The sequence below is a fragment of the Pseudoliparis swirei genome, chromosome 3 (genome assembly GCF_029220125.1).
Source record: "Pseudoliparis swirei isolate HS2019 ecotype Mariana Trench chromosome 3, NWPU_hadal_v1, whole genome shotgun sequence".
Taxonomy (NCBI): Eukaryota; Metazoa; Chordata; class Actinopteri; order Perciformes; family Liparidae; genus Pseudoliparis; species Pseudoliparis swirei.
This window is the reverse complement of record NC_079390.1, coordinates 9,860,449-9,887,161: the sequence shown is the minus strand read 5'-3', so window position 1 is coordinate 9,887,161 and position 26,713 is coordinate 9,860,449. Positions and strand designations below refer to the sequence as shown.

The 26,713-nt window shown below is 42.7% G+C and overlaps 2 protein-coding genes and 1 long non-coding RNA gene across 3 annotated transcripts; 1 reads left to right on the top strand and 2 right to left on the bottom strand.

Moving 5' to 3' along the window:
- Window positions 1–1,792: 1,792 nt before the first annotated feature.
- Window positions 1,793–6,877, bottom strand: cnga2b (cyclic nucleotide gated channel subunit alpha 2b). The gene is made up of 6 exons (XM_056443489.1): window positions 6,022–6,877; window positions 5,808–5,918; window positions 4,441–4,614; window positions 3,997–4,104; window positions 3,797–3,903; window positions 1,793–3,286 (listed from the first exon to the last, which is right to left on the bottom strand). The coding sequence occupies exons 1-6, from the start codon at window positions 6,117–6,119 to the stop codon at window positions 1,851–1,853; spliced, it is 2,034 nt and encodes a 677-aa protein (XP_056299464.1). The 5' UTR covers window positions 6,120–6,877; the 3' UTR covers window positions 1,793–1,850.
- Window positions 6,020–13,531, top strand: LOC130212407 (uncharacterized). The gene is made up of 3 exons (XR_008835365.1): window positions 6,020–6,133; window positions 8,010–8,234; window positions 13,454–13,531. It is a non-coding gene; the product is annotated as an uncharacterized LOC130212407 (long non-coding RNA).
- On the bottom strand, window positions 10,821–24,108 carry pls3 (plastin 3 (T isoform)). Its single transcript, XM_056443487.1, has 16 exons — window positions 24,018–24,108; window positions 19,040–19,147; window positions 18,772–18,923; window positions 16,147–16,276; window positions 15,838–15,970; window positions 15,074–15,155; window positions 14,824–14,989; window positions 14,583–14,725; window positions 13,821–13,916; window positions 13,534–13,729; window positions 12,757–12,835; window positions 12,529–12,646; window positions 12,316–12,446; window positions 11,599–11,722; window positions 11,306–11,430; window positions 10,821–11,197 (listed from the first exon to the last, which is right to left on the bottom strand). The coding sequence occupies exons 2-16, from the start codon at window positions 19,098–19,100 to the stop codon at window positions 11,065–11,067; spliced, it is 1,869 nt and encodes a 622-aa protein (XP_056299462.1). The 5' UTR covers window positions 19,101–19,147; window positions 24,018–24,108; the 3' UTR covers window positions 10,821–11,064.
- Window positions 24,109–26,713: the final 2,605 nt, after the last annotated feature.

The window sequence follows — 26,713 nt, the reverse complement described above, 5'->3', positions numbered from 1 at the left end:
AGCGATATCGAACGGAATACAACCAACATTGCTCTAACTTTGTCGGATAATAGTGTGTTCATGTGGTGCTCGGAGGAAGAGGAAGATGAAGAAAATACATCAAATTTTCACCACATGTAGAAGGTAATATGCACGGCAATTTAAATAACTGACTGACGCAAACACCGGCTATTTCTGCTGATGAGGAACCATGTGATTTGGTTAAAAACAGTTTGTCACTGGACTTTGAGCCCAACTGTCCTGTCAATACGCAAGCCTTGAATGGTCACGTCAGCTGAGAAAACATTCAGCACTGCTGACCCAATCTCATTGAACTGATAGCAGCTGGATTACATTCTGATAACACGTATAACTGGATTAACCAACACTTTGCTCTTAAATTACCATGATCTGCAATTCTTCAGCCAGTATGTATGTTATAGAATTGCACATTCTCTGATGTGATTGGTGGAAACTGTTTTCACTTCACCTCATTTCTGCTTTTAATTTAAATCCAAGTATTATTTTAGCCAAACTAATTGTTGGTGTCAACCAACCACAGTCCATATGTAACTATGTTTGCATGTTGTTTGTGATTTAAGGGTCAAAACATCACCAAGGCATCTCGGTTTGGACTGGGACAGCTTTGGTTGTAAAGTAAAATAATTTTTTTGTCTAGATTAAACACATTTAATACTTTCAACCACAATTAGCAATCTATTCATTTAAATATAACTGAAATACTGTTAATATATTTTATAATTATTCCATTTTCCTCATATATAGATCTCTTCACACGTTAACGGTGAATCTCAAGAAATCTCGCATTAAAGGTCACATTTAGGCCAAGCGCTTCCTTGTTCCGCCAACTAAACAGGTTTTGACATGTGAGCTTATCAAGAGCTGTCGCTACATGCCCTTAGTTTGATGTGGCAGCTTCATATACAGTATATATTCATGCTGTTTGACCAGCCGACGGCAGGTAACTGGAGATCTGTCCATGGCACTTGATCCCTGCACTCCTTTAGGGGCTGCAGGGGATAGGCACTCCCTCCCTCCTGCCCCTCTTTGAGAGCCAGAGGCATTGTTCCAGCAGTGCTTATCAACACTGCTCATGCGGTTGAGTTGTATCCTGGAATGCACACGGCCGGATAACTGGAAAATCCCCAGTCCCTTGCTGCTGAGATTGAGTCTACACAATATAAATGGGAGCAACTCACAGTGGCGCACTCATTCTAATGGAACACTGGCAAAGTACATTTTAAAGCAGCAAAACAACAATATCTGCACATTGCGAGGGAAACAAAATTATTGTCAATGCACGACCTCACAACAGCCAAAGTAGGAAATAAAATGTCAAAAGGTTGTTATGATAATCACCAAAGTAGACAAGATAACACAACATAAGGACACTGGAAAATAATTGTGTTTGTGTATGTGAAGTCAGCAAATCACCTTCGACCATCTCTCCTAGGACTTTTTCCCCAGGAGGAGCAGCGAGAGACGAGAGCACAATGTATAACATGGAGAGAGAACTGAATCCCTTCGCTGATGCAACCCAACACAGGATGTTTACAAGAGACCCAAAAACAAGAATAACCGGCAATTCCTAGAGCTTTTTAGTCAAAAATGCTTGATATTATTAATTTCTTGAATTAGCTTGATCCTGAGATATAACTTTAAAGCCATTTTTCCGACACTGGCTTTGGTACAGACAATAACTCAGACTGCATCGGCCTAGCAGTGTTTTCCAATTTCTTTTCATGTTTTATTGACATGCAGACATCTCTTTACACTCTAAACATGTGTCCAATCTAAAATCTCCCGAGTGTGACAGCTTTGCTGGGCTCTTGGTGTCCTCCATTTGCACATCACTCTGTTGCGTGAGCCCCATCTGGAGGCCCGGGGGCGGCTCCATTGACCTCCTCCGGCCCCATGTCATCGCTCGCGGCCGCGCCGCAGTCCGTGTGATTCTGTTGCCGCTCCAGCAGAGCGATGCGCTGCTTCAGCCGCTGCTGAGTGTGTTTGTACTCGCTCAGCAGGCGGGCAAAGCGAGTCTGAAGGGTGTCCAGGGACGACTCCAGCCTCTCCACCTTCTCCTCCGTGTCCTCTTTCTGCAGCCCGCCGCTCTCTGCGTTCTCATCGAGCAGGCCCTCCTTCAGCAGGATCTCCCGGCCCCTCTCCACCAGCACACTCTTAGCGTTCGGGTACTCGGTCACCGCTTCCATCAAGTCGTCCTTCGAGAGGCAGAAGAGATCCGAGTAACCCAAGCTGCGAATGTTGGCTGTCCGGCGGTTTCCCATTTTGCTCCCTTTTATGTTCAGGATGCTGATTTCCCCGAAGCAGCTGCCGGTGGTGAGGAGAGCGTACTGTGTGACCCCGTCTTCAGCCACCACAGCCAGCTTCCCCTCTTTAATGATGTACATCTCCTTCCCTATGTCCCCCTTTCTGCAGATGTAGTCCCCCGGACTGAAGACCTGGGGGTGGAGTTTGAGCACGAGCTCCACCAGCAGGCCGGCCTCACAGTCTTGAAAAATGCGTACTTTCTTCAGAGTCTCCAGGTGTACGTTAATTGCAATCTCAGCCCGCAGTTTGTTTGGCAAATTCTTTAGCACCTCCTTCTCGTCTACGGCTTTCTTGTTGGTCCAGAGATAGTCGAACCATTTAATGACGCGCGTCTCCAGTTCCTTGCTGACTTTGCGGAAGTGCATGTAGTGTTTGATGGCATCGATCCGAGCTTGAAACTCGGCCCGGGTGGCGTTCATGTTGGAAATCATGGAGCCAACATTTCCCACAATCGTGGCAAAGATAAGAACCCCAACGAGGAAGTCGAAGACCACAAACAGGTACTCCTCGTCCCGCACGGGTGCAGGCATCTCGCCAATCGTGGTGAGAGTAAGAGTGGACCAGTACAGACAGTAGACGTAACTCCGAGTCAAGGAGGAATACTCGGGTTTGGAGATGTTTGGGAACACCCAAGTGTCCGAGCCAAATCCCAGAGAGCTGGATATCGCGTAGTAGATGCAGGCGTTCCAGTGAATGATGACCAGGATGTAAAGCACCAGGTTGCCGATCCGGAAGATGTTGGGGTAGTTGGTGCGTGTCTCTGTGCGGTCAAAGAATTCAAACATGCGTGGAAATCGAAGCAGGCGGTTAAACCTGAGCTGTGGCGTGTGGATGCCGGTGGAGATGTACACCAGGTCCGTGGGCAGGATGGACACGACGTCCAGCTTGAACTGCAACGTTCGGACGTAGCTGTCTCTGAGCTTGGCGTGGTCCTTCACCAGCAAACCTTGTTCCAAGAACCCTGAGGACGAGAAGAATGGAGCACAAATTCAGCTGAGCTGTGCCCTCAACCTGCTGTTGTGTTTTATTTCTGCCTTTTGGCAACTTTCAGCTCATTGCTTTGGTTTTCCGTCTGAGACTCTCGGTAACACGGTTTCAAGCTGCTGTTTTTTTGTGAAACATCTCATGAACCTACATTTGAGGCTGTTATGTTCCCCGACGAAAGCCTAGGGGAGGCGGAGAGTAACCATGAATGTGGCGTTACCCTCGGGAGAATAACCCACAGGCAACAAAGGGATGAACAAAAGGTGGTTTTATTTACTGATGCGAAACAAGAACCGGACAGACCAAGAGTGGGACTCGCTGGGGAACACAGCATTTGGCAGTTAAAGAGCCAGATCCTGTCCCGCAGGAGTTGGTGGAGAACAAAGAGTAGTTCAAAGAAGAGTGAATATCAGAAGAGCAACTGTCACGTGGCCAGAAACTCAAACTCCAAACAAATTCTATTGTTGTGTATTCTCAAATCGATTACCTGTGCGAAGACGGACACAAGTGTCAATGATGTACACAAAGTCAGAGAGGTAGTCCAACACCAGCCAGCAGACGTAATTGCCCACTTGTAGCTTTTCAAAGCATGACCTGTGAATAGGACAATACAATAACACCTGTAAGTGGGCAGAACCCCCATTCACCACATCCACCACCAGCAGATCGCGACTGTGGAGTCATTACCTCGCGACAACCAGGAACCAGTTGTAGAGCACCGCTGTGGCGATAACAGATAACCAGCGGTAGTAGGCGTTATCGGATGGGGACACCACAAACAATTTCCACTTTTTCCTAAAAGCACGGAGAGATACACAAGAGTAGTTATAAGCTGACATTAATGAAGACATATTTTTGTCCTTATTTAGTGAAGCAAAACTGTTGAAACACAGTACAGTATATTGCAATCACATACACAGCAACTTCAAATGTCCCAGAGTTGAATCTACACCACTGAGTGCTTAACCGTTTTCTAAAATCTCTATTTAAACAGGATTTATTTTTGACCGAATGGACACTTTGAGGCCTCTGATGTTCTGAGGTTTCTTCTCTTCTGGTCATCCAGTGCTTCACGTGTATATCAAGATGCATAGTGATGGTTCAGGGTGACAGGCAGGCGGACGGGCATACCTAAAGATTCCTTTGGCATTGCCATCGGCATCTGGTTGCGTGTTGCTGATGCGGCTGGGGGCCTTTCGCAGCTCAGGGCCACGAAAGCGCTCCAGGAAGGAGTCCGGCCGCTCCTCCTCCTCCAGCAGGCTCCGGTGAGCCCATTCCCTCAGTCTCACCACCAGACTCACCAGCCTGACACACAGGGAACGTACAAAGCTCTCGTCACATTTGAATTGTCTATGAAAAGATAAGCATGACAGTGGCATGAGGTCGACGTCTCCATGGAGCTGCAGAACATATCCAGAAGCAGACGCAGTTTAACTTGATCACAGTCTCGGTCAGTACTAGGAATCACAAATAATTGAGCTAATGTATGTTTTAAATTACTCCACATTGCATGTTTTGAGCTGACGCTTTTATCCAAGGCAATTTACAATGTTCATATAAAATGTAATTAATCAGCTTTGAACATAAACATCTCAAATTGTTCTGGAAAAACATCCTCAAAGAAGAAATATGTATCTTGGCCTATCCAGGATATATATATATATAATTTTTAAAAACGACGTTTTACAATTTTTGAAATCTCAGAATCTCAGTCTTAAAATCTTTCTATAAAAAATGATCAGTCAAACAGATCAATACACTTCTCTGGAATTCTCTTTCATCACAACTGATTGGATCGTCTTGGTTTTCATCAAATGTTTGCACTTTTTTCTCAAGAATATAAAGAACATCAATATTTAATTTTACACAATGACAGAATAAGATGAAAACCATTTATCTGGTTTTATGCTTCGAGTACACAAAGTATTTCACCTGACCCCTTGTGACCCTTTAGTCATCAAGGTCTTCATGAGCTTGAATGCAGTACGTACTTTATTACATTACATTATTACATGTCATTTAGCAGACGCTTTTATCCAAAGCGACTTACAGTAAGTGCATTCAACCTAGAGTACAAACTAAGAACAACAAGAATACAGAAAGTAACATTTCCTCAGCATAGTCGAACTACAAAAGTACCATAATAAGAGCTATTTAAGTGCCACTGAAGTGCAAATCTGTGTTTTAATCCAGATATAGTCGGAAAAGGTGTGTTTTCAGTCTCCGGCGGAAGATGAAGAGACTTTCTGCTGTCCTGATGTCAGTGGGGAGCTCGTTCCACCACTGAGGAGCCAGGACAGCAAACAGTCTGGATTTCGAGTGATTAGCTCGAGGTGCAGGAGTCACAAGTCGGTTGGCTGTTGCCCAACGTGTGACCTTAAAAAGACTTGGAACCAAACTGTCTGTACACGTTGTCCTCTTTGCTACAAGACGAATACAATAACACATTTTTTTTAAATGCACAATAATGATTCACCTTCTCTGATCAGTCACTTTACCTTGAGAGGGCTCTGACCCTTTGAAATGAATTTCTGGAATCGCGTCCATGAGGGTCGAGAGCAGCGACTCTCTGCAGCTCCGAGGAAGTGTCATCACACACAGATGGCACCCTGGGGTGAAGACACACGGGCAAACACACATGTGGGCTTTCAATACTTTTTGTTTTGTTGCTTCTCTTAAACAAATACAAGGTGATCTAACGGCTGTCCACACCTGCTCCGAATGCTGTCGCTGCCGATCTCCTCCTCCAAGGTGGTCTTCACCGACAGGCTGTGTGGCGACCGCTCTCTCTCCGCCGCCTGGCCCGTCATCCTCAGACCTGCAGGTGTGGACAGACACTCATGTCACTCGTTTACTCTCTCTCTGCCGGCGCTGAGCGTGACTTCTCCTGGGTGACACTGTGGCAGCAGAAGAGAGTTGCTCTGTTGATGGTGCGTATGGCAGGTTACAGTCAGGGGACAGGGGGCGGTTGGGACTGTCTGCCACGCTTCCTCACCTGGCCTGTCACACAGCAGCCGGTTGCTGTGGTGAGTGAAGCAGCCACAAGAGGAACTGCACGATGCTGCGTTGTCTGAAACATTTTGTGATATGGTGGCGGTGCACCGAAAAGCCACACACAGACGCACACACGCCCCAAAAAATACGCAGGCAGTGATGGCTTTTCACCCTGTGCAGAGCCGACACATGATGAGGTGATTAGGTGACTGTTGCCATTGTTTGACTAATTGGTCGATCATTACCGAAAACAGAGAGACACACACACGCACACACAGACGGCCGAAAGCTCCGAGGCTCTGCGAGCCAATCAGCTGCTCTCCCTCAGGAGCGGCATCACTTAGGAAACCAGGGTGCTGATGACTGAGAGCGGTGTGTGTCACCGCTGTGCCATGAGGCAACTGGGTTCACTGTCTTTGAGACGAGCTACATGGATTACTGAACGTGAATCACTTCCCAATTATTTCATAGAGTTTCTTGGAGAAAGCATTGTAATGTCGGCGCTTGTTATACACTACCGTTCAAAAGTTTGGGATCACTTAGAAATGACTTTATTTTTCAAAGAAAAGCACTGTTTTTTCAATAAAGATAACATTAAATTAATCAGAAATACACTCTATACATTGTTAATGTGGTAAATGACTATTCAAACGTCTGGTTTCTAATGAAATATCTCCATAGGTGTATAGAGGCCCATTTCCATCAACTATCACTCCAGTGTTCTGATGGTACATTGTGTTTGCTAATCGCCTTAGAAGACTAATGGATGATTAGAAAACCCGTGCAATTATGTTAGCACAGCTGAAAACAGTTATGCTGGTGATATAAGCTATACAACTGGCCTTCCTTTGAGCTTGAAGTTTGTAGAACAAAATTAATACTTCAAATATTAATCATTATTTCTAACCTTGTCAATGTCTTGACTATATTTTATATTCATTTGATAAATAAAAGTGTGATTTTTCATGGAAGATACGAAATTGTCTGGGTGATCCCAAACTTTTGAACGGTAGTGTATATGATTGCTTATTTAACAACTGGCAAACAATTTAACATATACTGTGAATATTGTTGTCAATAATTAATGAAACATTGGCTTTTAATGGAGATTTTCTTTCAGAGAATTTCCTATTTAGTGTCAAATTACATATAGCTATAGGAAATTACCAGAATCTAACAGACCTGACAAATACATCTTTATCTTTTGATTTTTAATATGTAAACAATAAATTGACCAGCCATTGCATATACATATTATGTAACAGCGCTTTTAAATTAATATATTTGTTTTACGATCAACATTTTTTTTATTCAAACAGTATTAAATTAACTTGTATTTTCTCCAGAAAAGTTTTTATATTTGTCATTAAATTGCATTCTTAACAACTTAGCACCTGTGGACTATGAGAAAATAATAATATTATTAAAATAACATGGAAAACATCATGGAAAAGTCTAAAAATCCATCAGTTCACACACATCTTTATTCATACCTTTAGTTTCCTTAGTTTCAGTTACTCCAATGCCATCCTCATGATGACTTCAAACAGGCCCACCTGGAGCAGCTCCTCCATCCTCAGTGCCCACAGTGGATGATGCTGAGAGAAGAAAAATCAAACGTCATCCAACACTTCTTGAAAAACAATCACGAGTCCTGTTCTCGCAGCACCTTCTGCTTCTCTTTCTCTCTTCTTCTCTTCTTCAAGTGGTTCCCCCCAGAAGCACAAGCACGTAGTCCACCTGATGCTCAGATGCAGCAGCACACGCAGGATGTGCGCTGCAGGGCGGGGAAACCTTTGGATGGTTCAGAGCCCAGATGTCAGCTACAGACCGAGGAGTCCTCTGGGGAAACCTCCTGGCGGTGTCTTTCCTCTGCACGTCTCTGACACTGGAGAATAGCGAGATGCAGCACGAAGCAGGCAACTCAACAGGTGATTATCTCATTTGTTTTGTTTGGCGATCAGCTCGCTTCACAAATATATTGATAATATCGTAGAATATATTGATATATTGTGTGTTATGCTGTTTACTATATATCCACATATCCTCTATCTCTGTATTCATTATTTGTAGGGCATTTATATATTGGCATACTCCTGTGTATATTGTACTTATTATTTATTTGAGATATTGGCTTGCAGTTGTTGACAATAAGTACAAAACTGAATGGTGTACTTACATCACTTGATTATGTGCTACTTTTATACTCCTCCACTACATGTTGCACTCCAAGAGGGTACTTTATACTCTTCATTTGACAGATTTACTCCTCAAATAACACACAGCAATGTTAAAGGTTAAACCAGATGTTCACAATACTCCATCCACTACTGTTAGCGTAATATTTTCTGTGTAACTTAATTATGTACATCATATTTCCCTCAAAAGTTATTGATTATATTGTTCTGAACATTACATTTTTTTTCTTCATATGATTTTTAATTTGATAAAAGACTCGGACTGGTTGTTGTCTGATGTCTCGCCTCTTTTAAAACTAATTTTGTTGATAAAATACAAATGAATCCAAACTCTCTTTGCATCATCACACGCCACACAATGCAAATGGGGCTTGAAAAGACAGCTGATGAAGGCCACTGGGGGATGCCTCCTCATCACTCTGACAGAGCCTGACAGTCTCAGCTCTAATCAGATCCTCAGGAAAACCAGAGACTCACTGAGAAAGCCACCAGGGAGCGGAGCCCAGAGGACTTTACATCTGACTGAGATTCAGGCCAGTGAACAATAAAATACAGTCTGCCAACGCTCTCCAGTTGTACTGCGAGACTTGATGGACTGTGAAGAAAGAGCGACAATGAGTAACAACAAAATAGTATCATGCATTTCCTCTTGGGAAGCAGCGGAGAGGAAACACAACAATAAATGTCTGTGTATTACTTTCATGAGGCGCCATTTAAAACGGGTGCTGTGTTTTACGAGGGAAAAAAGGGAAGAATATAAAAGCACGAGGGCAGTTAACAGAAAGATTAGATAAGAGGAAGGAGAAGCAATAAAGGGGAAATTAAGTAAAAGATCAGATTAAAGTGATGTTGAGTTAGCGGATATCTTCCATCACATCGGCAAACGTCTTCAATGTATTAGACATGGATCACAAAAAGCAGACGACGCAGTTTGCGATGGAAAATTATTTTCTCTTTGCCAAAAAGGACTTCTCATTCATGTTGACATATTTGACATGAAACCTAATATTTAGCCTTAGAAACAGCACATTCTCCAGAGCATTGACTTCAAGTTGAGACAATGCTTATCTCAATCTCAAAAGAATGTAGAGACAAATATGTTGTTTATGGGTGTAACATGACTGTACTAGCCTGATATTGCACACTATGCAGGTTATTATACTTTTATCCACACATTTATGTTCAAATACAATATTTGACGCAGAAGAGAAATGTAGTATTGATAGGTGCATACACTTTCTCATCCAGGAATACATTGTATGTGGTAAATATATTTTTCAAGAAGATTTCACCATTAGACTGTTTTTGTAATTTGCTATCCTCTTCTATTGCTATCTGGTACATTGGGTTACTCGTGTGTTCCACTGTTTGTTCATGTCTTTCAGAAGAAAGGATGAGGGTAACTAGAGGCAGCTACTTTCCTGCCAGGAGGCTCCACCCACTCCCATTTAAGAGCATTAGGAACAGGTGTGGAACACCACACCTGGAGCTGATCTCCCTAACGAGGGACAATAAAGGACAATCAGGGCACCTGGATTAGATTTTGTAAAACAAACTTCCATGTGGAGGAGCACCCTTTTAGCACTATAAACACACATTTCTCTCAAGTACTTAAAGGAAATTGGCCTTTCTATAAACTTCAAAGATAAAACAAGCGTTTTCAACGTCATATTTATTGTTTACAAGCACAAAAAGGAGTAGACATGAACATGAGACCAAATACAATTTGGCCATCGTCATAGAATATCATGAAACTACCTGGAATGAAGTTATTATTTATATTTGGTAATGTTGGATAAAAAAGATAAAGGGAAAACCTGAAAGCGCGAGTAGAAGTCGTTTTTAAGACCAGAAGGCACAGCAGAAGCCAGGAGAGTCCAGTCCACCTGCTCCTCATCCAACGTAACAGATCAAAGACAACAGAAGTCCAAGACACACTAGACGCCCCAAACAAAACAAAACAGAATATACCTTGAGTAGTAATACCAAGAAACAAATAAGTACAAGGATACAGACAGCACGCCAGGCTGGTCATGCCTATAATATGAGCGTACGGCTTCTGTATACAGATATGTAAAAGTTTATGGTGCCAGTTATTATAGGACATGCTTTTACTTTATTAAGCAGAAGCAATGTTTGGGTGTGTTTTTTTATGTGTGTGCTCCACTTAAACATCCCGCCTCTTGCTTTATTCCTTTTTTTAATTAATTGTCTTACTTATAAGTATGGTATTCAGGAATGTGAGTAGTCAAGGATATTGTTTACGTATCAGTACGAGTACAAATATGTAAACAACATTGCCGCTGGAAATATGAATAATGAATATGTAGAGTAATACGTTGTCCACTGTAACACAAGACCCATTTCTTCAGATAATTTAGTATTGTGGATACACTTTAAATAGGAGGACATCACTCTTCAGTAAACGCCTCAAAAGAGACCGGGACGCAAGCAAATTCCACTTCCAAAAAAATCTTCATTTCTTCAGTTGGGGACATCTCTTCAAAAAAACTTGAATGGTCTGTGGGTAAGAACAAGTGTCACAATGATCCCAGCCAGTCTCTTAGACGCGCTTCATCCCCCGACCCATCAAGCAGGCGAAGACTGTCATGACCATTTTGTTCGTGACCTCCACAAGGTCTTCTGGGAGAGCGTAGACACGGGCTCCGATCTTCCGCGCCATAGAAACGGCGTACCTAGGGATGAAGGAGAGAATGACTCTTAGAGAAACGCATCACACACACAGTTACCAAAAGTAACGGCAGATGGTTGCTCCTCATTATTTTTGTCAAAGCAAATCTTACTTGGCGTTGTCCAGCTTATCTTCTTCGTTGAGGTTTCCGGTTTTTACCAGCTCGTAGTTGATGCTGCCGGGCTGGATGGCGTCTATCAGTTCCACTACGGCCAAACTGCTGCTGATCTCCTTGTCCTGATCACCACACGACACACAGATCAATAGTCGAACACAAGGCGTATCTTTGCAACAGTAAATATGTAACAAGTGCCTATTTTTTTCCATTTAGAACCTGTGAGATGGGGCCATGAACAAGCAAAGTTATTTTTCACAGAAATTTTGTCTGAGTAAAATTCGGTTTACCTTGAAGCTTGAAATCTTGGTTGATTTTCCAGCTTCTGCCAAAGTTTTGTTGACCCACTTCACGATAATGTCATCATTTACTTTCTGTCCATCACCCAGTCCCTCCAGTACATTCAACGTATATCTGAAAGCGTGGAGCAGCAGAACATTTGTTATATTATGAATATGAACTGATCTCCAGTTTAATTATTTTTCCACTGGTGCCCAAAGACTTTGGTAGGAACAGGCACCACTGGTATGACGGGGAGGTCACCAACTACTCACTTCATAGAATTATTGACAGTAAATATACAGTCACCAAAGTGACTCCGACGATGAAGTCGAAATGAGGCACAGTCAAACCGAAAGAACAATATGTTGTTTCGATGCAGCCTCATTTATCTGAACATCAATCCAAAGTCATGTACATGCACCCAAACATCGTCTTGATGAGTTGGTTTCCCCCCAGAGAAGCTCAGCAATTCCATGATAGTCATCGACGTGTACGGCTCCTGGTCCCAGACCAAATAGCTCAATTGTCATTAGTTCTTTATATATTTTGATACGTAAAACATACCACTGTCTTACTTGTTTTTATTCGTTGAAGTAATCAAATTGAAGATTAATTAGTTATTATTAGTACAAATGAAACTGATATACAGCAAAGAATCTATGATAATTGACAGGCTTTGAATGTATTTCTATTTCCGAAGTGATCCTGGTGCAGTTGTGATTCACCTTCTCATCAGCTGCCACACCAGAGCCAGAGTCAGGGTCGGGTTGCCATCGTTCAGGTCCTGCCCGCCGATGCCAACGAGGGAAAACTTGGCTGATTTGCCCAGCTCCACCGCATAGTTACAGTTCTCCAGCTAGAGGCATAAAAAGAATATTTAGGCAAAAACAAAACAAAAAGTTATCTTTGTTTAATAGAATAGAAACAATCTGAATCACCTTTTTCATGTTGGTTCCAAGTTTGGGGTAGGGCGGCTTGTTGACCTTGTTGTTCCAGTCCACAGGCACTTTAATCTTCTCGTAGAGTTGAAGGATGACCATGGCATCATGTAGGTCTCTAGAAATCAAGATGTTGTTAGATAATCTAAACATGTGAAAAAAGACGAGTCCTCGTCAGATACAGGAGAGAGCTCTTCCGTGTCTTTGAATGTCGTTTGTGGTACGTACCCATACAGATGATTGACATGTGGGTTCACTCCCAGAGAGTTCATCCAGTTTCTGAATGTCCTCTCTTCTCGTGTCTCACCTAGACAGCGGAGGATCATGGAATTTAATTTTTTTTGGTGAAATACTGGAAGTCTCAGTAAGTCAGTGTAGTTCTAAACACTGATATGCATTCACAACCCTCACCCACCATCCCACGCCTTCGCCTGTTTCCCGTTGCAACGTCATGTTTAAATGTATGTGCCGAGGTGTGTGTTTTCCTGCACTGTACTCCTATAGGAGCGTAGTCTGCGGGTTGTTCTTCTCTCCTCATGTTGTGCTGTAATCTTTCACCCTTTACGTCACTTCCGGGAGTGAACGCTGGCGCGTTTAGCTGCCGCTGCTCTCCGGTTGTCTTAACTGGAACTGTTTTAATGTGTTCTACGGCGAACTTGAGTGCCTTGAAAGGCGCCTTATAAAATAAATGTATTATTAAACGTGCTGCCTCATCACAAGCAAAACACATCTGGTGACTAGATTATCGTAAATATACGTTCTGCATACTTACCAATGTATCCAGGAGTGTTTAGGCACCACATTACACAAAATAAAATATGTTTCGATGCTAACAATGCGACTATCTGTTCAGAGCTGGTTCTGGCTGTGGCTTTGATCTCTCTGGTTGTTATTTGAGTATTTGGACCTTTTTTTTTCTTTCCAGTGGATCTCTATGGCAGAAGCCGACATGGGAAACTACACTACTACGCTCTAAACACCAGACCTGTAACTCTCCACGCTCACCTTCCAACAGTCCCCAGTTAATGTCCTCGTTCTCGGGTTTAGTCAGCGCTGGATATTTGTTGAACAGGTTTGCCACGAAGGCGAGGTTGAGTTTGGGGTTTCCGCTGACGACGTCAGCCGGGGTGACAAACTGTCGACAGCCGAGTCTGTCGGCCTGCTGGAGCATCGCCTCTGCCCTCTTCATGTCGTCTTTCTCCTGAACAACACACAGACCACATGCTCCGATTAGAGACCCCAGGCAGCTGCTACCATGTGGCGCCGATACTCAACTGTGTCAAAGTGCTCACGTTGAAGCCCCCCATGTTGATGTCTATGCGTGGCTCGGCCTCCTCGGTGCCTTTTGGAGAGATTTGATTCAGGAGGTGGAAATAGGCCCTCGAGTCCTGGAGAAGCAAACAAACAAAGACGATCAGCGTTCTACCAAAGAACAAACAAGACAATATGCTGAGTAACACAATCTTAATGAAGCTGTACTCCAGGTGAAGTACTGATAATCTTGATACTTTTAATGTGCACACTACTTTTTGTATTTTGTCTAATCACCTACTTAAAATCAAGTTATGGATATTCTTTGCGTTGGGCCAAATGTTCTGCATCTACATTAGTCTTCCTTTATAAACACTACACAGGCATATTAAAGAGTAAATACATACTGAATTAGACTGTAAACGGTTAAAATACTGTTGAACACTAGTTAGACCAGTGGGAACAAAAGCGAGGCATCTCAGAAAACTTTCTGCAAACAAATTTGTCAAGAATGAGATGGCATGAGAAATAAAAACACTTTGGTCACCTTGAATGCCTGTCTTGTTGATTTATAGTGTGGCCTGGCAACACCCAACAGTGTAATGACATTTTCAAAAAACAAACACTGCATATCAGACTATTAATGATCTGAACACCCATAATCAAAAGAATTAAAGACACATTTGACTGTTGCCCAGCAAAAGAAACTACCAATTCGATCCTAGTTCTTTTTAGCAGCAGAGACACCAGCGATGGTGGATGCAGTAACCAGGAAAGACCTCAATGTTAGGGAGTCAGCCCACCTTGATGTCTGAGCTGAAGTTGTTGATCTTCGGCTGGCCAGCATTTTCCAGGTGAAAGTTTGCCCAGCGCAACAGCAGTTCTTCTGGAGACAGCTTCATCAGGTCCTCCAGGGTTTCCCCGTCCCTCAGCAATGCAGCCAGCGCTGTCAAGAAGTGTTCATGATCAGTTAAGATACTTGACAACAGACCAGGAGGCTCAAATACACGTGAATGTGCTGGAGCCATCAACTGTGGCCTGTACCTTCATTTCTGCTGAGCTCGATGTCAGCGAACAGACCGATCTTGATGATCTGCCACAGCAGGCCCAGCACCAGATGGGGTTTCCCCTCTTTCAGGTCTAAAGCACCGATGTTGACCACATGGCAGCCGATGGCAGAAGCGGAGTTCAGGGCCAGGTTCAGATTCTCCTGCAAGGTGCAAAGCAGCCAACGTTAGAACATTCAAATAAAAGTAAGCTAATGGTAACCTGATATACGGTAGCTTCAACTGACTTGTATCGTAAACGGTGTCAGCTTCTTCTTGTTTATCGTCCTCTCATCGATAGTGTCTGGCACCGACAGGTTCACCATTTTGCTGTGCAGACGTACAAAAACAACCATTTTAGTAAGACATTTGATGCAGTATCCTTATTGTAAAGTAAGGCAGAGATAACAACCAAAATGTTCTTTGTTTGCGACACAAAATGTTCTTTGTTTGTGACACAAAATGTTCTTTGTTTGTGACACAAAATGTTCTTTGTTTGTGACCCCGTTAAGCGCCTTGGTGTCAAATGTTCATCCTAGCGGCCCAACAGTCAAACAGCTCTGAAATATGTTGTATGTTAACCTAAGCATGGCAAAGCTAAGATTTTAGCTGTCAAATGCCAACTGACTCTCAGCCTAATATGACCTCCATTTACAGCAGTGCTTGCAATTTTGATTAAGTTACTTGAGTGATAAAAGTATTTTTGCTTTTCAAATTACCCTGAACTGGCGATTGAACAAAAAACAACTCATATTTGGAACAATATGTAATCATTTCCGAATATTTAATGAATGTAGTCTTATTGTATTAGTACAAACAGCTGCTCTGCGAGGCAGAACGTTGGTATGGTCGATTGGTATCCCAATACAGGCTCATACGTCTCATTTCATCACCCAGAATGTGATCACAAGTGCAGTGACATGCGGGTATCTGCACTACATCACAGAAGGGTAGCTTGGTGAGGGAGGGACGAGTCGTGTCGCTGGCTTGAGGTGAAAACAGGAAGTCTCACCAGAGTACGATACCGTCCTCAACCGACGTGAAGAGGGAGTCTGTGTTGGGATCCATGGGCAGGACGTGTTGGCAGTCGGGGTCTTTTTCCAGCGCCGTGTTGATCCAGTTAGCAAATGCATATCGCTCCTCCTCTGGAGAGATGAACACAGACAGGCATCAACTAAAAGCAAAACACCAACAGGAGAACGAGACAGTATTGCTCATATCGAGACATTTACGGTGGTCACATTGTTAACTGGTAAATGGAGCATCAATAGCTGGAGGGCAAACAGAAAGAGAAGAAAGGGACGTTGTCCATTTGTCCTACCAGAGAATGAGTGTTGCGTGCCTTCGCTTGACTGCACAGACGTCCCTCCGATAGCCAGGATGCCCTCTTTTCTGTTGATGGCCTTGCGGAAGGATTTTGCTATTTCACTGCCCTTCAGCTCCTGGACAATCTAAAAAGAGCCCAAAGAATAATGAAAGACCAACTACCACGTGCCTCCTAAATGCTGCAGTATGGTTTCAGGCTGAAATTCATTAAATATTTAAGGGATGTTTATGTACGTTTTGATTTGAGGAGAAGACAATGGGTTGTAGAGGCTAACCAACTCGTTGCTTTGGCACACAATCATTAAAATAATTTTCCTCGGCTGTTTATTTGTTTAATTTATACCATGTTTGTAGAGTCAGTATCACATTACATTTTACAAGGAAATGATCATAAAATATTTTAATGCACTAACTTAATCATTGTCTGACGTACACGCCAGTGGCCACTTTATCATGTCGGATATTCAGGTCCAATCGGATGGCAGTAAACCCCGTTCTGCCATCAATTTCACCATTACGAAGCACAATGTCAGAAAGGTGAACATCTTTAATTTCATTACTGAGGTTTCAAGTTTCAAGTTTTTATTGTCACATCCCCTTTTATACAAGTATAATCGTTCGTGAAAATTCTTTATGCAAAAACACCCGACAGCAGTAGCAGACTAAAAAAAGAATAAGAATGAGAATAAACTATACAATATCCACACACAAAAAAGAAGAAAGTATTAACAATATATTTTCATAGTTAAAGATTGTGTTGTACTGGACTTTATTCAGAGGTGCTTCGACTTTTTTTGTATTTCAGAAAAAAACTCTCAATACAATGCAGTCCAGCACAACATTAGCATTCACTATGACCTCACATATATCTTTTAAATAACACCTCAATGACAACTTACAAAATAATAATGTGAATTTCTTTATTGACATAAGACTTTATGGCCGAATAGCTGTATAAGACTGCATTCGATTTTACAGGTAAGAGTCACCATTGACTGCAAGCAAAATCAAAACCACATCAATCACACGGATTCTGGTGACTTGATTTGTAACGCGTCTCACAAATCACTCAGGATGGATTTTTCGGTATAGATTGGACTAATAATCAATAATGAAAAAACTCTTTAGTTGCAGCCATACTTGTATAAACCTGCTCTCCTTTTACTGTTGTTCACATCACGTGTTGTCGTGTCGAGCTCCTGTTCGCCTCGATGACAAACAGCTGGCATGAAGAAGTAAAGCCAACCTGCCAGCTAAAAGGCTAAAAAGATAAGATGAACATCTGGACGAGTAACTGAGTTTTAAACTCCGGAAATGGTCTGAAAAAACCTGAAATTAATATGAAAGGTCCAGGAATACTTTGGGTCAAAGGGTTCATAAAATCTGATGTTGTGTTGTGCATTTAAGTACACTGCACGGATTTAAAGTGAGACTGTGCAGTCACCCCTTGTCTAGTATTACAGTGTGTGTGTGTGCCAGTATACCATCAACAGCTATCAGCTGATGTCATCCTCCACACTAACACCACCCTCAGGCTTGTCCCCACATTAAACGATTACCTCTAAACATTAAATCAGTCTCAACAACAACAACAACTAATGGGACCATATAAAGCTCGGTGGTGCATACTGTATAGAGCTCATGACAAATCTGCTCTCAAAATACATATTTTATGGTATTGTATGCGTTACTTCCTGGACATGAAGTTATCGCTGCTTCATCAGTGACCTCAGCCTCACAGGCGGAGACCACAATGAGCTATTCAGTCCGACTGAGACGGACCACAGCACACTTTACCACAAATACGCTGGAGGTCAAAGGGTGCCAGCTTGCATTTTTGTGGCCCCTCTGGGTAGAAGAGGTAACCATAATAAGACAATCATGACCTTAAAAAGACTAAGGATTTCCATTTAATTCTGCAATTTAGCTAAAAGCTATTTTATTTAGCTAAACATTCAGTTATAGGAGCAATAGGCAGGATATCTACATCAATTTGTAATTAGTATTTTTTACTTTGACGTAGTTTGCAAAAGGACAGACAAAATTTACTAGAAAACCTCCTTTGTTGAAACGGTTACTTTGATTTTGGAAAGTAACCAGAGAAAGTGTCCACATGTTTTTTTTCAAACAAATGATTAAACTTTTTCTTTGTACATTTATTTGGCAGGTTTTATTTAATGCTTTTCCTGAAATGTTTCAATCCTGATTTCTGCATGTAATGGACCTTGTTTATTTGTTTGACAAAAATGTCAAATGTGATTTGATCCATTATTATTATTTCAGAAATGCAGCCTCTGTGAATGACTGCCATCTCTAAATGACTGCTCAGTCATCACGGCTGAAACTAAATACTGGAACTCAGACCACTTTGCCGACCTCACTTCTGCATTCCCTGAGAGTGTGTGTGTGTGTGTGTGTGTGTGTGTGTGTGGCTTGTAGAGGCATTTCATCTGTCTGGAGCTGCTCAAAGTAGCTTTACGTAGAGGCCCCGCCCAGCAGGGCGAGGTGCTTTTAGGCAGAACAGAAAACAAAGACCAACTCAGTCAGGAACACTTGGAACAGAAAGTTAAAACTTGTCAAGACCGGCAGCTCAAACTGCTCCGAGCTCCGCTTAACGTACCGAAAGAAACTCGTCGAAGCTGATCCGATTGTCCTTGTTGCGATCTAGTTTCTGGATGATCTCTCGGACCTTGTATCCAGGCAGGGGACGGCCGGCTTCTTTAAGGAGTTCATGGAGCTCATAATCAACGATATATCCATTTTTGTCCAGATCTACAGAAAACACAAAAAGACACATGAGACACTTGGACATGTGGTACAACTAGGGCTAGAAGACGGCATAATAATAATAATATTATTATATTCATGGTAACATTGCTTTTACTCACCAATTTTCTCAAACATCTCTTTCATCTCCTCCATCTCCTCTTTTGTTATTTTTCCAGTCATGTTTCTTCTGTGATTGACCCGAGGTGGTCAGTCAGAGAAAGGTGAGACTGCGAAGAGGAAAAGTGAACAGTAGACATGACAGACCCATCAAGACTGCTCACTGCGCTCTCAGATCACCAAACACACACAACTTTTCTGCCTCTTTGCCAACTTTCCTCCAGGCAGAAGCAGAGTCGCTCCCCATCTTCTGTCGGGTCTAAAAAGCTTTACAATAGTTGGTTTCTCATGTCCACATCTACGGTTCTCTTTGGTTTCCAATTTCAGCTCTTTTCCTTTTCCAAGCATGTCTCTCTCCCATAATCAAAGTAATTCCTGTTCCATTGTATAGCAACGGGCCCATGCTGTAAAACAAATGCTGGAGAAGCTGAGACTACTGCACTCTTTTGAGGATTTTACACAACACTCAGACCGTCTACTACAACAGCCTGTTCTCCAAATCCTCGGAAAACTTTTTTACAATAATCTCTTGCTTTTATTTGCCCTTTCATTGGCTTTACAAAGCAGACTTCAATCATTTTATTTGAATGTAAAAATACTGTTTCATACCAACTGAACTAGATGTGAGGAAAAGTGATGGAGAGCTCTCAGTTTTATGCAACAATACAACATCTGGAATATTTGTGAGGTTCGAGGGCGGCTTCTCTTAAAACCCTGATAGGCTGTTTTAACACAACACTATTTGGGGGTATATCTTTTACATTTTAGCAGAGATCAGTGTTTTCACCCAGCAGAAAGGTTCTTTAAGTGTGTAAATACTCTCATCACATGAGCCAGCGAGACTCAGCCTCGGTTATTTTGCTTTTCTAAAAAACAGTGTTCCCAAACTCCTGAGAGGAAAAAAACTTCCGTCTGAAAATAAGGAATTCCTCTGAGGACCTCCTTCCCGTTCTGCAGTGGCAGAGGAATGCACGAGGCCCGGGCGGATCGAGCTTCGCTTACAGAGGTGAGCAGGGTGTGCTGCCTCGCTTTCCAAGGCAAAACTGGCATGGCGGCATTCCTCTCCAACACAAACGTTCAGAAAACAAAGATGGCGATTATAATGCGGTGGACCAAGTATCCCAGATTTTTCCAGAGAGAAAAGTGTTCCCGTTTCCTGGTTTAAAGATACAGATTGTTTTATATATAGTTTCTTAGTCAGGGCAAAGACATTTCTGGCTGACACGGTACTACACGTGGAAAACAAAATAAAAATAGTTAATTGCTATGATAGCTTTCCGTTATACACTCAAGTGACATTCATTTAGATAATCGCACTACAGTTCCAGTTTTCTGTAGTTCAGATTAAATTCCCGCTAAATTTTTGTAACTTTTTTTTAATGTACGCCTGAATTGTTGAATTTCTTTGAGGCGGTCTCAGCCCATCAAGTCTTCCGGTGTCCACAGCAGCCAACCACAGGCTCCCATTTAAGCAGACAAACAATGAACAAAGGTCCAGTAGCCGTGCATCCTCTGCGATGAATGAACCTATTAATAGAATTCATGAACGATGATTCAACAGTCGCCGTGTGGTCTCCGAGATGTGACTCAGTTGCAACCGTACCCTATTAAAACATACCAACGTGATAAAATAACACTTTGCCCAACACAAACTATTATGAGTTTTCCACCAAAGTTACTCAGATGAAATGTTTTCATGGTTTACTGGTTAGAGGGAAGAACAAGGCCCGACTTGTCCCTTTAAATCAGCACCAACTCCAACAGAGAAGCCTTTAAATGCCACTCCATGAGTCAGAGAAAAGGGTGTTTTTCTTCTCCAAAATAATACTAAATCGGGGCAAGCACCAACTCCGGACTAAACGACTCGGAAAATGACGACGCCAGTGTTGCTATATTTAACTTTCCTCCAAAAGGAGGTGAAACGTGGTTGCTGAAGTCAGCGCGGCTACAATAAGGGTGGACACACATTCCCTCGCCTTGCCAGCCCGTGTCACACTCTGGACAGAGGGAGAGTGAAAACAGAAGAGGGGTTAAGTACATGGAGCAAGGGCACAGATGGCAGCCGACAAATGTGAGAGGAAGAATAGAGGGTTTGTAACCACCATCACAAACACGGGCAAGAAATCCAACCCGACGCTAGAAAAACAGTTCAGAGCGACAGGCTCCGAAGACAGTTGCTGCCTTCGACAGCTGAGCCGTGCGCCCGGAGGAAAGACGGCGTTCCTGCGCTCTTCAACACGGCAGCGGCCTCGCAAACGGAGCGGCTCATGTCGGCCTGAAAAGCATATCAATACGACTGATGGAGTTCGATCACATTATTGACCCAACGGCCCACAGGTCATCCAGGTCATGTGATGTCTCGCCGCAAAACAAGAGCAACTGGACTCGTGTTTAAGACTTCTCACCACTCCTCCGACGAGGCGCTCTCGATTCTCTCGCTCTTGTTTAACAGCGAGATTTCTCTCCAAGCGCCAGCTTGAATTGCCGGGCCACAAGGCGCACATTGCCACCGTTTGCGGCCACCTCTGCAGGGTCTTGCAGTCGATTGAACTGCAAAGGGCTGCTCCCGGATGGCGGAGTTAAATGTGTCGAGCCGACACACCCCGCCTCGTCAGCGCTTCATCCACAGCTACATGGGAAATGTGAGGCACACAAATAGATTGGCCACCCTTTCCCCCGGCTCGTGTGGTCAGGTTCATATGCTCACACACCCGACACAGCAAGAACATTTGGACTGAGTCACAATCACCCGCAGATGCGAGTCAAACTGACTCATAAACACCAACAGTCTGCCGCAGCTGCTCTTTCTTTCCTTATCAGGTTGTGTTGATAAGAGAAGCTCGGCCGCCCTGACAGGTAAGGGAGAAGGTGACGACAACCAATGCTCCGTCTGTGTGGAGTTTACACAACCGACAATCACGCACGGCTGCAAGCAAACCGCCCTGTTGTGGGTCTCGCGGTGACATAGGGCGAGGGCGGAGGGTGAATCATCAAGCAAATATTCAAATGAAATGGTCCCTCGACAGTAGCCCTGGCCGTGAGCAGCTAATCATTTCAACTCACTTCGCCCAAAAAGGAAAGGTTAAAGCAGTGAAGGACGCCGCAGGGATAAGAGGCCCGAGCGAGCAAAGGTGTACACACAGAACGCCTGCGAATCTTCACTTGGGAATGTCAGCAGACAGGCTCGCGAGGTGCCGCTGAATCCGTTGGGTTGGGCTGTGAATGCTGCAGGTAATGAGCCACACCCACAAGTGTTTGCAAGTACTCAACAAAAGCACCGTAAAGCTTTATCCTTTAAATGATCGTGATAATGAGATAGTACACGGCACAGCCGCTGTGGAACACTCCACTTCCCTGACGCAAACATGACGCGTGCACTTCGGCAAGTTACGGCAGCTACCAGGCACACACACGCACACGCACTTTTGGATGATTCATCCATCACTATCACTATGTGTATGTATACATGCTGATTTAGATGAAAGACTTCTTTACATTTTTTAAAGCACAAAGTAACACATTTAAGGGATTGTAGGCAGAGAGCGCCCATTGGAATAAGATTGAAAAGCTAAATAACCTCAATAACTAATCAAATAAATAAAAAGCTGAAGAAAAAACAATTGCCGATAATAAACTGTTGTGAAAACAAGTGAAGGCACCCCTTTAAAGTCCTGATAATGCAGAAAGTGGGGCAACTTGTTCATTCTCAGGTGACAGGGTGTGTCGCGGTGGAAGCTAAATACAAGCACCCTCCCTCCTCCTTTCCCCTGTCTGTCTGGTTTGTCTTTACAGAGATAACAAGACACCTAATGACTGGACTGAACACACCAACAGTTGGTGATCTAATGGGATTCTACAGCATGAATAAGGGGAACTCGTATAGTACACATACCACATACACTCATTCATGGGCAATTTCATCACACCAATCAGGTTAAGGACAGGCACAGTTTAAAAGACCTACAGCTCTTTCTTCTTGGCAGAGGAAATGAAAACAAACAAAAAATTCCCCACTACTGACAGGATAAACAATACTTTATTATCTGTCCTGATAACAATAGATGTCATACCTTTGTATTAAACAATTAAACACAAGTAAAACAAGACTGCAACAGCAGTGAGGCAAGAAAAAAAAGGCCCACTTATGGAGGGCATGTACTCACAACACAGACACAATATTTATCAAGTTAAAATGTGGGTCATCCCGACACTATCAGACAGCCTTGTGTTCAAGGCTGTACGAACAGTGATACACAATTGGGATCCCAGATGTACATGTGCTGCAGCCCCAGATGGCTCGACAGGAACACTCTGGTAAATCACTCAAGAGCAGTAAACAAGTTCACACTGTTTCACTTGGACACGAAAATAAAAGACCAATAAAGACCATGTCAAAAGACCAAGTCTTTTGGAGGATAGATTAAACCAACTCATGGACAGTGAAATGTGGCACTGACGGAAAGGTTCTGTTCAGGAAAGATTCAGAAAGACTCGCATGAATTAAAACATTTCGTAGACACGTGCCTGCCTCAAACAGCGAGCAACATACGTTTAACAAAGACAAAACGTCATCAAAAGAACAGCGAGGTTACACACAAGTGACCCGAGCTTTACGCCCAGGGGACGAGTTACCTCATGTTGCCCAAGTTCTCCCTTTAATAACAAAGTTATTTGCTTCGTCTCAAAGCCGTCCGGGTCACACTATATCTGAGTATCTCTCGGACCTCTGCGGCGCCCAGAGGATGCACCGGGATGAATAGGCTACAGTGAAGGTGTAGCTAAAGCTAGGCGGATAGCGACACAGACGCAAGTTTAACGGGCAGGAAACTCTCTCAACTCCATCCCTCTCCACGCAGGACACCGGACACCACCGAGAGGAAACGGCCAGAAGAGGAGAACATTTTCACAAACGCGACCGAGACTAACTCAAACTAGATAAGTAGTTGTTGGGCTAGAAGTTGCCAGGAAATTGGTACTCACTGTCGGTGCGCCTGAAATGTCCAGACAGCGTCCCGTGTGCAGACCTGCCTCCTCCACGTACAGACAAAAGTAGACAGCGGGTGGAATGTTGGCCCCGCCCTGTCGGTGGCGTCACCGACAGACGTCCATATCCGGCCTGGGAAGTATTGTCTGCAAAAAGCTAACATTAAATAATACATATGCTTAAGATAAAGATGTTTTAAAAATTAATTCCATTTCATAATAAAAACACGTTTAAAAAAAAAGAGATTAACAGATGAGGACAGAACAGTGTCTGTTTCTTCAATTTAAAATCAATTACGTTTGTTTCCAGGGAATACTTTACCTTGTTTCATCTGAGTGGATTTATGTTGATTTAAAGGGATGATTCTGGATATTACTTATTTGAATGTATTGAAACTACCTCCAGTTTTAACAGATGATGCTTAAAGGTAACCTAGATGGCATCAGATAAAGGTAAATATGTGGCCCTGGAACCATAATTCAACATCAAATATCCTGTAGAATGGAGGGTGTCGGACTTTGTTATGGGTTTCCGATGTTATTTTTGGGGATCAGCAATTTATAGATAATATATGCAAACGGACATATTTATTCCAATATCTTCAAGTCACGTTATATCCTGGATGGATAGATTGTGCTGTGACCTGGAGTTTATGTTGTTTTCTTTCTTTTAGCTTAGGGCAAAGTATTTTTTTAATGAAGCTTATTTTTAAGCATTAACATACGTATATTAAATGTATTTATCTTTTGACATTGACCCAGGAGTATATTATATTTTTAGTCAGCTGAATCTCGACAAACCGACCACAGATGTGATGCTTAAACTACTAACTTCTCGCCTGAAAACATCCTAAAATTACATTCCGTGACTCAACAACAGTAGTATTTAGAAAAAGTCAACATTCAGTTTTTTCTTCTTCTCCTCCGTCCTGTTGCTGGTGCGAAATGCATTCGCCGAAATGCATTAATTTGACAAACATTCTGTGCAATTCACGGCACAATTCCAACAGAATCGGTTATTTGTCTCTCACCATTGATATATTCTTTTATTCGTGGTCCAACAGAATGGGAGGGTCTATTTTAAAGGTGAAGCGACACTTAGCTTGAGCAAAAAGGTTCATTAACAACAAAGTCAATTATTACAAATCTGCGGTGAACACAGTGATTCGAAGCAGCAAAGTGATTCTCACCAAAGTTGCACAAGTAAATTTTGTAAAAACTTTTTTGGACTGTTTGTAGAATGAGATGGCAGCTGGAAGGAAGCAGCTCCTGGAGAGGATCTGGATCAGTCTCTTGTTGAAAGTGCTCGACCGGTAGGACCCTGTTCTCCACCACCACCTCTAATGGTTCCAACATGGTTCCCAATTATGAGATGCCCTTGTCCTCTAATAATTTCCTTTTTGATGTGTGATATCTCAAATGTTTCATTGATCTTTTTAGGCCAACATGTACCTGACAATACTCTTTGAGTCGGACCTCTTTTTGTTGCAAAAATAAAAACACAAATGTACCTTGTAGTTATTTTCAATATGGTTCTTTATTTTGTTATCATCGGTGCCTTTTTAGTGTTGGTAAATTCTCTATGATCATTTTGAAATAAGCACCCGCAGTGTTATACAAATGATAATAATGATATTAATTAATTAAATTCCCAGTTTCCCCCTTATATTAAAGTCACATGTTGTTCCCTTGCACCTACACCTATGTATAATGTTAGATACATTATCTTCTGTTCTGGTACACAATCAGTAAAGATAACAATTGTTTATGAGTTCATTTGAATAAAATTGGGAGCAATCATACGGCACGTTGCTGGCCGTTTCTCCATTTTATTTATATTAACAGTATATCATAGTTAACAGAAATAACAGTAATGCCTTTGAGTTAAATGTAAATCCAAAAGTGAGAATATTTGTTGAATATAAAGTGTCATACATTGTCAGATATTTTCATTATATAAGAAATCTGATACAATATAAATAAAGACATATTTAGAAGGTTTGTTGAACAAGGTATTTAATAGTGCTACTCAGTAAATAAACAGTATAAACACTGTACATACAGTGTACATGAACATACTGTATTCTGTGACAGATTAAATGCATTGAAGCTTTTAGACGGATTATTTCTCATTCAGCCTGGCGTCAGTCTCCTTTTTGATTTCTTGTCAGCAGATGATGCAAATAGCGGATGACAGCTTCCTGTGTGTGTGAGGAGCTTCCCGAACCCATCAGCACAGAAGAAGCAGATGGGAACAAACTAACAAACCTCTGTGTGCTGGTGGGGACGGGACCCTCCTCGCCCTCTCGGCTGGCGGGTGATGTCGGGGCGGAGGGGCAGGGAGGACCTTACTCACTGGGTCTCGGACTCTCTGGGGTGCTGAGAGGGGTTCAGAGTTCTGCTGGGGGTCTGGGGCGTCGTGTTAGTTGATGTCCACCCTCAGCTTCCCCAAGAGTAAGACCAAAGAGGAGTCCTGCCTGTGAGACACAAACACAAGAGATGAATACTTTTTAACTCAACTACACAGCCTTTACATTATTGTGTTGAATCTGACCTCCAATGATGGAATTGTATGACTGATACTTCTGTAGTCTTGGAGAGAGATTACTTACTCTGCCCACTGAAAGACTGAAATCCGTTTGCTTTTAAAATTAAGAGTGTAGTAGCTAGAATTGTGGGGTAATAAATTATTG

Excerpts from the sequence above, each read along its gene's own strand:
- cnga2b (XM_056443489.1), bottom strand. The coding sequence starts at position 6,119 with ATGACGGGCCAGGCGGCGGAGAGAGAGCGGTCGCCACACAGCCTGTCG. Across the intron at positions 4,615-5,807 it reads AGGGTCAGAGCCCTCTCAAG|GCTGGTGAGTCTGGTGGTGA; the intron begins GTAAAGTGACTG and ends CCTGTGTGTCAG. Across the intron at positions 4,105-4,440 it reads AATGCCAAAGGAATCTTTAG|GAAAAAGTGGAAATTGTTTG; the intron begins GTATGCCCGTCC and ends CCGTGCTTTTAG.
- pls3 (XM_056443487.1), bottom strand. The coding sequence starts at position 19,100 with ATGACTGGAAAAATAACAAAAGAGGAGATGGAGGAGATGAAAGAGATG. Across the intron at positions 13,917-14,582 it reads ACTTCAGCTCAGACATCAAG|GACTCGAGGGCCTATTTCCA; the intron begins GTGGGCTGACTC and ends TTGCTTCTCCAG. Across the intron at positions 12,647-12,756 it reads CATGTCAATCATCTGTATGG|AGACCTACATGATGCCATGG; the intron begins GTACGTACCACA and ends CTTGATTTCTAG.